General features: G+C 36.2%; 1 protein-coding gene across 1 annotated transcript in view; it reads left to right on the top strand.

The window, feature by feature from the left end:
- Positions 1-10,714, top strand: part of LOC126456249 (proto-oncogene tyrosine-protein kinase receptor Ret-like) — a 115,529-nt gene extending 104,815 nt beyond the window's left edge. The window contains exons 12-13 of the mRNA XM_050091999.1: positions 9,642-9,820; positions 10,115-10,714. Of these exons, the coding sequence (XP_049947956.1) occupies positions 9,642-9,820; positions 10,115-10,506 (571 nt within the window). The 3' untranslated portion in view covers positions 10,507-10,714. The remainder of the gene's footprint in view (positions 1-9,641; positions 9,821-10,114) is intronic.
- The last annotated feature ends 1,447 nt before the right edge of the window (positions 10,715-12,161 follow it).

Below are 12,161 nucleotides of genomic sequence, written 5' to 3'. Positions count from 1 at the left end.
ATCACTCAGTAACAACTGAAATCTGTTTCTACTCATAACATGTCTCCAGAGCATGACCCTGTAAAGAGGACTTATACTCCGATAATGTTCTATTGATGGAAAACATCAAAGTCCCATTCACAGCAACAGCCCCAGAAATACTTTCATTTCCACAAAATCTGTATACCTCCATCTTGAAAGGCTTGTTGGTCTTCTCCTTCTGCATTTTTCTGCCTCCTGGTTCACAGTTACATTTGTTTATTCACATAATGGCATTAGGAACTCTTCAGAAAAAAGAGCCACAAGTGCATTGACACCAGAATTTTAAAAGTCTAATTTCAATCCCACATTCATGTTGAATACAAATACTGATTGATGTTGATGAAGTCACTCCACTCATCATTGTTATTCGTTGTGCTTGCTGTTGGACCAACCTGCTCATCTTCTTCATTGCGTTCACTGTTGTCTGCATCTGAATCCCCACTTAAATGTTCACCTGAAGATGGTTTTTAGAGACTTCCACCACCTGAGAATTCATCCATAAACTCACCACATTCCAGTTCATTCATGTTAGCTAGCTGTTCAAGTTCTACATCACTCAGCTTTCTTTTATTACTAGACATTTTATGAGGAAAATTGAAAACAGATAATCATAAACATCAGTGAACCATCTACAATAAATACTGAACAACTATTGATACAGTTACAATAAAAAAATGGATCGTATTGTTGAACATGCTTCAGAATATGTAAGCTGGTAACTGACTGTTAACTCATAATTGGCATCTTACGTGAACTTTCTACTCTTTATGCCAATTCTAACGTAAATTTCAGGCTTCGTTTTCCTGATAAGGAAAAATGTTTTTGAATTTTGTTGATACTGATGGACCACAAATGAGATGACAAATCAAACTGTATGAATCACTAAAGCACGGCTCCTGGGAACAGTTTACTCTTTATCTAGTTTGTTGAACATATAAATTCTACTGCTGGTTTTAGATGCCCCTCGTACTTTGGTAATAATTGGTACCATTACAGCCTCATGATAATTAACACCAGTTTCTATGTAGACATCTTCAAAGAGGACAGGTGTGTTTGTTGTTATTAAAATCAATCTGTCAATCTGTTCCAAATAGTTCCATAAACGATAGTTAGTAATCTTTTGCAGGATGTCTTGTAATACTCACTACTTACAAAACTGTAATTTTCCAGTTGATTTTTTGATGATTAATGTTTCCTCCAAAGATGACAATATGGTTGGGGAACTTACTGCCAATCAATAGAAGGTTCCAATTATAAGTCTATGCCCATCCTTGATGCAGAGTCTTGCTCAGACAGTCTTGCATGCAGTTTCAATTTCCATCTCAAGGTGATTTTAGGTTCTTGTCTTCTGTGATAAATGCGCCACCTCCATTTAAAATTAGCCTCTTCTTTTCATATGCGCTTAAATTTTCCTCAAAAATCTTACTCTTATCAATTTTAGGTTTAATCAGCTTTCTGTACCTGGTATTATGTGAGCTCAACTGAATTTTAGGGGGGCTCCAAACTCTGGCACATTGTTGCAAATGCTTCACCAGTTAATCAGGGGGTGTTTCTTTGGATCTTATACTGACACTTCCAGATGTCCTACAACTGTCTTTATCTGGATTGGAAGGAGAGTTGCCTGGTTAAAAAAAGAAAAAAAATCCTTTCATGTCCATCACAGACAGTCAGTTACCCGGATAGAAGCCTCTTATATGAGACCCATTTAGGGGGTCCTATAGTTCTCAAATCTATGGTAGAAATCCAGCAATTTGCAGTCTTGGCAACAAAACCCTCAAAGTCTCTCCTTCAGTCATTTCACTCAACTCAGAACTGTTGGACCATGATACATTCTGTGAACTTTGTTGAAACTTCATGAGCTAGACCAGCCTTTTCAACCTTCTCTGCCACTCAGTGGATTTATCCAAGAATGATCTTCAAGCCCAGATGGCAGGCATAGTTTGTTCAAAAGTGCTCCACACTCTGCAGTTGGTACCATATTGTTCTCTCAATGTGTGCCTCTTCAACATATTGAATGAGACCCCCAGGTATCACATTAAGTGCACCTGGTGTTCTTTTCCATCCCTTGCTGCCATTTCCCTAAGGGGTACCATTATTTACTGGTTATTTGAACTGATGACACTTAATCCTCTTGTGTTTGACCTCTCTTGACCCTCTTGACACGGAACATAGCAGGTTTTCTAACAAGTGAAGTGAGACTCACTGGTTCAGTTTCAGTTTTGGTAGAAGAGAGCACTTCAAACTCTTTGGTTTAGGAGATAAGTACAACACTTTGATTTCTCACCAGTCTCTGTGTCCTCTTTACAGGGTACCTAGCCCTACCACATACACAATCCACAGTCCAGTGTACCTGTAGTGATAGACCCCAAACTTCCTGTAGATGAGACAGGATCCACAGGTGAGGATGGCATGTGAGATACATTTATTATCTCTGGTACATGTCTCTTGAGATAACTTCCAACATACCTATTCACAGCAGCAGCAGCAGCAATCACTAATCAGAGTGATTTCCAGTTGCTTATGAATATCAGCTAACTCAGGTTTTTTGAGGTTGTAGTCACTAGTAAACTAAATACAGTATTAATATATGATAAATGAAGACAATACACACTACTGATAAAAGGGAAAACTAAATGCAACACGGTAAGTTAGTTATAATATGTGCTACAGTAACAAAATGACAAATGTCAATTTACTGTGAAATATGTTATGCACAACTCATTACCTCCAAAATTAGCAAAAAATTACATTTATTCATACTGATATACACTGAAATTTGGGCTGAACAATTCTTTGAATGAGGAGACTAACACTAAAGTTGTACATAGGACAACTGTTGATTACATCTGAATATATAGCACAAAATATGTTTTTGCAGTACACAATATACAAAAATATGCAACATATCAAAAAACATGCATAATTTTTCAAACAGTCAGTACAAAAATCGCATTTAAATTTTATATGAAGTTTCTGGACTTAAGTTTTTCAGACAAATTTATCTGGCATGGTTTTACTCACGAGGGAATGGTCCCATAAGACATGTTGAGACCTACCCTGAAATTTTTTACACAGGAAGAAGACAACGAAAGAAATCCACTGCCAAAATTTTAGCTGCTAAGAGGCACTGCAAGTATTTTGTAAAAAAATGTTGGAGCTACACTTTTCGCCATTTGGAGAACAGCTTATAACAGCAATTTGTACAGCCCTGCCTACCTAGCACACAACTCAGTGAATCACTCATGCAGCACTGTATAGCAGAATTATCCGGAGTTCACAGACACCAAATTTAAGCACCTAAAGTCTGGTTTACAATGGAGTGAATGGAAGCAAACATGTGTGAATGAGCATTTGTAGAAAATTCATTACCATTCACTTGTATATGGGTAGAATCATTTACACAAGAGGGAATAGAACATGAGGTAGCAAACATTGCCTATGAATGCTGTGTTATTAGTTTTTGGTTTTAGGAGCTAATATTTGGTATACAGAATACAACTCTATCTTGGTAGAACCACAATGTGAATGTTTGCTATTCAGTGAGGATTATTTTGTATGGTGAGCGCACTGTTCTTGATGGAGTAGATGAAATGGCACAGCGAAGGAAGAATTCAAGCATCTCAGTTTTTATGGAAGCATGACATGCGTGGAGATCATACACTTATATGGAATTGTATCTCCATCCCTCCTTAGCACTGGTCCAAAATTTTCCTTGCATGTCAGCTGCCATTTTTCTCTGGCTTCTCATTACTGTTGAGGGAAAATTTATAAACAGAACACTAATTAACAATTTCGAGCATCATCTCAAGAGGTGACACAGATAGCATTTCCACTATGTGTGTAGTAAGATGTACTGGAGATGTCAATTTTTAGCGAAAATGGTCATTTTTTTAAAAAACAAAAATGTACCTTTTCAGACCACAACTTTTTCACTATGATTTTTAACTGAGCATTCACTTCTCACAGATGTCGGAGTGGCTACAAAACACACATGGTTCCAGGTTGAACTGCAGGTCTCCATTCTCCAGTTAGGTAACTGGGGAAGGTTAGGGACATGTAAGTAGCTGCAGTTGTGTCTAGTTGAAAGACCTGCAAGAGGCCTACCGGGTATACCAGAAAGAATTCTCTTTTGGTCATGCTTGTTAGCTTGTTTGTCAGGTGAAAACCTGGCTTAAACTATACAAACATTATTTAAATAACTGCATATCAACAGTTCAATTCTTGCACATGTAATTCTGATAAAAGTGGCAAGCAGAAAAAATAAAATCATGGCAGTGTTTCATGTCACAGACAACTTCCATCAATGAGGACTTGTAGTTTGTTGAAATAAAATGTGTCTTGCTGTACTACATTTTATAACAATTCCTGTAGACCATTTCTTATAGTAATGTTTGAACATTGTACATTTGACTATCTGTGAAACAGATCTTTGTTCATTTCCTGTAGTCATCACAAAAATGCGAAGTGTCTGTTGAATGACAAAAACTAACATTTTTCTTGCGCCAGGCACACCGGACAAAGGAAAAATTGATGCAGTCAGGCACTTCGCAGTAATCACTAGTTTTATTTAGACAGAACTGGGATGGGGTCAGAAATAGTCCCAGCAGTTGTTCTGCATATTGCACTGCATACCAGGTATACTTGATCAAATTCATAAAGAGTGGTGAAGAAAACTGGTAATCCACAAATGACTGGAGCTTAAGAACCTATTTCACTGACAAATCTGAAATGAGAGAGAGGTACTGGAAATTATGTTGTCTGATAAATTCCTGAAAAATGCTTTCCACTGTCAAAAAATTCTTTAGTGAGAGGCTGAATCACACTAGCAGTTCCAGGTGGAATCCACATTACATCTACAGATTTTTCGTCATCCTCCACAAAAACAGAGGCATCGTTATGTCCAGACCATGAATCCAACAAAAGCAATGAATTAGTTTCTGCAGCTGGTAGGAATACATTTTGAATGAGAAGTTGAAAATTATTCTTTCCCATTTTTCCAGATTTTTATGCATCGATTACAAGAGTTTTGCAATTAAACAGTTAATTTTTTTATATTTTTTGTTCTAATTTGCCTTGTGATTCTTGAAGACAGATATGCAGCTGCAGAAACAGTAAACCATTCATACTTATCATTGGCATTATTGTATATGAATGTGTCATTGCATTCATTGATTGGGCAAATGACTCCATCTTTCTTTCACCCCAAAATGATAAAGTGCGGTGAGCATGCAGTTCTTTCACAAACCCTTTCTGATCAGCATTATAAACATCAGTTGCAGGGATAACAGCAAGTTTTGTCTTTATGTCAGCAATGAATTTCTCTATACCATTGTCTATCACTGGCAGCTGCTCTACATGTTTACATGATGTAAACTTGGTAATTTAGTGACTTCCTATTCTGCACAATTTCTTGAACCTGTGTAGCAAGGTTGATGAAGCCTCGAAATTAGCAATGTTCATGTCAGATGCAATTTGGAGGGCCCCGTCTCATAGATCTCCGTCGGTAACAGTGCATAGCCTCTCACAAGCAGTTCTAAATCTTTCAAAAAGTTTTTCATTCAGATGGTTTCGGGTTTCCTTTTGGAGCATATTTTTTACTTCATGTAATTCATTCTTCCATTTGTACAGTTCATGCTCTGATTTTACAAAACGAAAATGCCTTTGCACACTGTGTATCTTCAAGCATTTTTTGCCTCCTTCATTTAATCAATATTTCACTGCCTTTTCTTTGTCACTGAAAGCTGTTGCAGTACATGTATGAGATTATCCAAACCACAGTTCATGGAAATGTCACAGCTTTTTCCTATTTCTTGTAATGTATCCATAATTTCAAATGAAACGTCGATAGCATTCGAATGAATGTCAAGAAAATCAACTAAAAATGACACGTATGTATGTCCTCAGGAGAAGTAGATGATTTTGGCTGCAAACTACATTCTTCATATGCTAAATTGAGAATGTTAAATGGATTCCACATTACTGTGAAACTGGAAGAAAAAAAGTACTATTAGCAGGCATGCCTTACAAAAGCACAATAAATATTAATTCAGCTTTATCTGTATTGTCAATAGTTACCAATACTGCAAAAAGCAACTGACAATTTGTAATAGATGTTGCTTGAGTGGCTAATTTGAGAGAATAGTAACTGAGTGTCAGAGAAACTATCAACGAATAGTAACTTGAAACATCCTTTACAAATTACGATCGGGTTGTGTCATGTTTCCTGTTTATAAATGTACCACTGACCTTGACTGTGTGTGTGCCTAGTTACACATGGACAGTTGCTCCAGTGCCAGTGTACATTTCAACCCCTGCCTAATGCGCTATAAATTTAGCAGTTTTCATCTATTTTTTTAATACTTGCAGTGCCTCTTAGCAGCTAAAATTTTGACAGTGCATTTCTTTCATTGTCTTCTTCCTGTGTAAAAAATTTAAGAGTAAGTTTCAACATGTCTTATTGGACCATTCCCTTGTCAGACATGAAGGAATACCAGAAGGTGATGCATACATAAAAGTTTATTGGATGGAATTTGTACTTAACAGGTTTTGTGTCACTTTTTGTACTATCATGCTAAAGATGAACACTGTAGAGTCAGTACATCCAAAATTCTAGACATCTTGCATCCAACAACCACACATTCAGGAGCAGTGGAGCTACAAATCTTCATTTGATTCTTTAAATATAGAGTTTTCACAGCTTTCTTCAGTCACTCGAGGTAATTGCCTGAGTGGATCTTTTGAAAAGGCCAAAGACAATTTACTTCATCATCCTAATCCAATTTGAACTGGTGTTTCATTTTTAATGAACACATACATGTTGTATTATAATCTTTCATCATTCTATCATGAGTATCATTGGCTTTTTTGTAATGAATCTATGTAATGTGCACACTGCTATTGAAAAAAATCTATTTTTTTAAGTGTATTGGCAACTGGATGCAATTATTTAGCTATATCCTTTGATTTTATTTCCTCACTTTAAAACAGGGCAGAATCTTTCAATTTTTTGATATCCTTAACGAATAATTTCAAAGTTTCTGTTTTGAATAATTATTTAAAGTCAACAGACTTCCAGCAGTCACCAAACCAAAACATGTGCAGACTGTTGTAACTCTCACTTTGAGACAACAACATTTATCAAACACAAATAAAGTTCTGTAACAATGAATGAAATATGTCTGCTAGTTTATGAAACCAAGAAATAATAGTTCTTGATAGGAACTAACGTAAGCAATCATTCCTGAGTGAGTTTTATTGAAGTCCAATCACTAGTACTTCATTATACATGCATACTGACATTATAATAGTAAGCCAAGTTTCACTCAAGTGAGGCTGTTGTGGAAATCATGCATTCATTAGTTGGAACACTATTTATTGCAAGTCTAAATCAGACCCTGTAGGCAGTAGTGGTGGTTAAAATTCACTTGTAGAGGCATAGTCACATAGCAGTAACTGAGAGCAAGTTCACCACTAGGTGTCATTATACAGGGTGGTCCACTGATCGTGACTGGGCCAAATATCTCACAAAATAAATGTCAAACGAAAAAACTACAAAGAACAAAACTTGTCTAGCTTGAAGGGGGAAACCAGATGGCGCTATTGTTGGCCTGCTAGATGGCACTGCCAAAGGTCAAAAGGATATCAACTGCGTTTTTTAAAATGGGAACCCCCTTTTTCAAATGACCAGTTTGTAAAGTGTCCCATGGGCATATCAGGTGAAAACATAATGAGAATTACAGTCCATGTTACTCACAACTGGTCTATGTACTGGGTACTAATAATCTTTTCCTGTGTCACTTCAGGGTAGGTAAGACACCACATTCATGCCTTTGTGTAACAAGACCATATCTTTTAGGACACCAAGCATACACAACAGCTTCTTCAAGACAACAATATGCAATCTAATTGGAGATTAAGCTACTAAAAGATGCATAGCTGGGGCAGGTGCTGTGCATCTGTACCAGGTACCTAAGGCAGGGTAATGTAGCAGGTAGTCAAACTTGCTTATACTGCCATTGTTTGTTTGTTCTCTCCAGGAATCTTTAACATGGCTGTGAAATTACACTATTAGTGATATTCAGTTTCTGACCTATATTGTGCTGATTAGATCAGTTTTGAATCTGACCAAGCCTTATGTTATCCAGATGTGTTTGTTGTGCCAATCTTCTTACATATTACTCACAAGGGAACCTCCCCATCGCACCCCCCTCAAATTTAGTTGTAAGCTGGCACAGTGGATAGGCCTTGAAAAACTGAACACAGATCAATCAAGAAAACAGGAAGAAGTTGTGTGGAACTATGAAAAAAATAATCAAAATATACAAACTGAGTAGTCCATTCGCAAGATAGGCAAGATCAAGGATAGTGTGAGTACACGAGCGCCGTGGTCTCGTGGTTAGCGTAAGCAGCTGCGGAACGTGGGGTCCTTGGTTCAAGTCTTCCCTTGAGTAAAATTTTATTTTCGCAAAGTTATGATCTGTCCGTTTGTTCATTGACATCTCTGTTCACTGTAATAAGTTTAGTGTCTGTGGTTTGCAACCGCACCGCAAAACCGTGCGATTAGTAGACGAAAGGACGTGCCTCTCCAGTGGGAACTGAAAACATTTGATCGCAAGGTCATAGGTCAACCGGTTCCTCCACAGGAAAACACGTCTGATATATTCTATATGACACTGGTGACGGCATGTGCGTCGCATAACAGGAATATGTTGTCGACCCACCTAACTTGTACACTTGGCGAATGGGTAAAAAGATTCTTCTACCTTGGCAGATTTAGGTTTTCTTGTGGATGTGATAATCACTCCCAAAAAAGTGATGAAAACATAAGACTTTGTCACATAAACTAAAAATAAAAAAAAAATTAAAATTTTCACTCCAGGGAAGACTTGAACCAAGGACCTTTCACATTGCAGCTGCGCACACTAACCCTGAGACCACGGCGCTCCTTGGTTGTACTTCCTTTATGTTGCATATCTTACGCATGGACTATTCAGTTTGTATATTTTGCTTATTTTTTTCATAGTTCCACACAACTTCTTCCTGTTTTCTAGATTGATCTGTGTTCAGTTTTTCAAGGCCTATTCACTGTGCCAACTTATAACTAAATCTGAGGGGGGGTGTGATGGGGAGGTTCCCTTGTCAGATACTGTATCAAATGCATACAATGTACAATCAGAATCATTATATCCAAGATAATTGACCATACAGTCTGTTGCAAGCACTCTAAGTGATCTCATACTGATTTCCCTACATATGATGACCCTCAAGGTGATCCTATCATGATGTAGTCTGTACAGTGTTGCCATGATACAATCCTTTTTTTTTTTTTTTTTTTTTTTTTTTTTTTATCTTAACATTTTGTAATTTGTGAGAATGATTATAGGGATATTGTGGGGAAATGGCTTAATCACAATGTAGATGTTGTTTCACATATCTTCATCTACTTCATTTTTTGTTATGTTTATTTGCACTCTTTCAAATTATTCCACCTTTTTATCTCTTTGCACATACTTTTGAAGTTTAAGATTGTGGTAAATGTTTAATAATTCATAGCATTACACTTCTTTATAAGACATTTGTAAAAGATGAAATTAGCTATACATTTTACTTTTGGTATGTAGGTATAAAGTGATGAGACAATGCTGGCAGGAGGAACCTTCTGAAAGACCAAGTTTCAAGCAACTAACAGCCATATTTGAGAGCATGCTAAAAGACAGTGCTGAGTATTTGGATTTAAATCCCAGTATTGTACAAAATCCTGGCTACTTTGGTTCAAGATCAAACTCTCAAGAGAAATTAAGTAAGTTTCTTTTGAATCAAAATCACACATTTTGTTGAAGTAGGAATTATGGATACCTGTGTTACAGCAATATGATGAACTTGCTGAAAGTCTTGCAAATATTTAACACATGCAAGTTGTTCTCAGTGTCTTGCAACTATGATACCTTGTAATATATTATAATATTGTATTTAGCCTACCACTATTATTGTCTTTGTAGAAATAAGTTAATATTGAATTCATGCCAAAGTTACTTTTCTGAGACTAAACTTTATACTTGTAACACAGAATTTCCTTTTCTGTCTTTGTTTTCAGATTATGGTGATGGTAGTGATGATGGTGATAATGACATTGGATATGGAAACCTAAACATTCTGCCAACAGACTCTATAAATTACCTAATGTCCACAGCACAATCAGGCCTGTCTCGAAGACAACAATTATGGCACATAACGGGAGACAATCAGAAAATATTGACAAACAATTCAAGCAAAGAAGAATGTTTATCTTTAGTTCCTACAGAACAAAACAGTTACTTGAGTCCAATACAAGTGCACAGCAGCAAGGGGCAAATGCTAGCATATGTCAACATGACTGACAGTGTATGTCCGGAACAGCTACAGTCTGGAACGACAAATAACATTATGTTTTGTAGTTCTTCCAGCAGTTGCTCTGCTTCCTGTTCCTCAAAAGTGACACCATTATGAGTATGAATACAGGAAAAATAAGTTATTTGACTTTTCAGGGGGTTTTCTATTGAGGATCCTAAGAAGCCCTGTGAAACTTTGAACTTAGACTGTGCAAGGCACAGCATTTATATTTAATATCTTGATTTCAAGCACTGAATTATAAATGTTAAACTTATTTCCTGTTTAGGAAGTTGAGGTAATTTAAATTAAATAATAATGTAGCATACCTTCTTCCTATGGAAAAATTTTTTACTGCCTACTTTGCATATATGTAGCATAGACAAATTTTTAATGTTCAAGGTTTTCTTTACCTCATTTTTTTTTTAAAGTCTGAAGTAATATTGTTTCATTTATTTTTCATCATTAGTTATCTGTGAAAATTCAAACAATGACCAACAACAAGTTAACAGAACCTTATCTTTGTTACACTATTAATTATATGTGTTACCACACTTCTTGCATCAAAGATTGAAGACCAAAATCATTGTCTTGGCATGAGAATATGAACTGAAGTTTAAGCAAATAACACATTGAACCTAAGAGAGCTGTAGCAGAAAATAGTCCACACCAGTGTATGAGGCTGAACTCATTCACAGATATAAATTTTAAATGCACATGAGGCACTTAATACACCATGGAAAATAACTGACAGATGGTTATATGGAGGCAAATGCATCACAGTAATCAAATACAGCTTCATAGTTATAATTATGAATTATATAAACCTTTGTTGCAACAGGATACCTTGCTGAATTATAAAACAGTAAATTATTTATTCAAAAATTTCTAAATTTCAATTCTACTCATTAGGAAAATAAGCACCAAATTGAAAACATAGATAAATATTTCTCTTTCTTATTAAGCAGCAGCACAGATAGATATCAATGTACAGTCACAAAGCTTAGAGTTTTCTAAACAGTTTCTTTCACCCAGAAAAAGAGGGAAAGGCTTGAAGGAAACAACACAGATATGAAATAAAATAGGGAATCCACTCAGGAAGTAAAATTTAAGGAGGAACATTAGAGCAGGACAAAAGTGAAATCAGCTATGAAATGTAAGATCCCAGCAGTCTGCCATTGTTGATTTTCCCAAAACACACCGTTCACAGGTAAATACAGTAACTAAAATAAACAAATAAGTTCTAATATATATTAATGTAATCTTATAAACCAAAGCTGTTGGTAAGCCAACACAGAAGAGGTTCCCACAGTCTTGTATGGGAGTTGTGCTTACAATAGTGTTGCTGTGCCCCATCACCTGAAATACTGACTCAACAAAAACATGACTGCTTGTGACAGCTTCTGTCATACAAAAATTGTATGCACAGTTGCAGATAACTGCCATCACAAGATGACATTTCCCTCATTTTGTGAACTTGGTGGTTTTTGAGGCAAATTCTAAATATGTGTTTCTTCAACGTAGAAATGTCTTACCATTTGTCACTTTTATAAGGCATTATGAAGTAAACAGGAAGAAGAAGTATCAGTTTACATATATTCCAATATTTCATGTGCAGTAACCATAAAGACAGTGTTGATAAATAATGTATTCAACAAACTGCAACAAACAGTCAGTCCATTGGCAATAAGAGGGTCAGGAATTAACAGAAGCCTTGTACTTGTCATCACATAAAGCCAGAGAATATTTGATCAAGTACGAAAGACACTGTCCAT

The sequence above is a fragment of the Schistocerca serialis genome, chromosome 2 (genome assembly GCF_023864345.2).
Source record: "Schistocerca serialis cubense isolate TAMUIC-IGC-003099 chromosome 2, iqSchSeri2.2, whole genome shotgun sequence".
NCBI classification, from domain to species: Eukaryota; Metazoa; Arthropoda; class Insecta; order Orthoptera; family Acrididae; genus Schistocerca; species Schistocerca serialis.
Note: the sequence above shows the minus strand (reverse complement) of the source record. Positions and strands in the feature narration are given on the sequence as shown.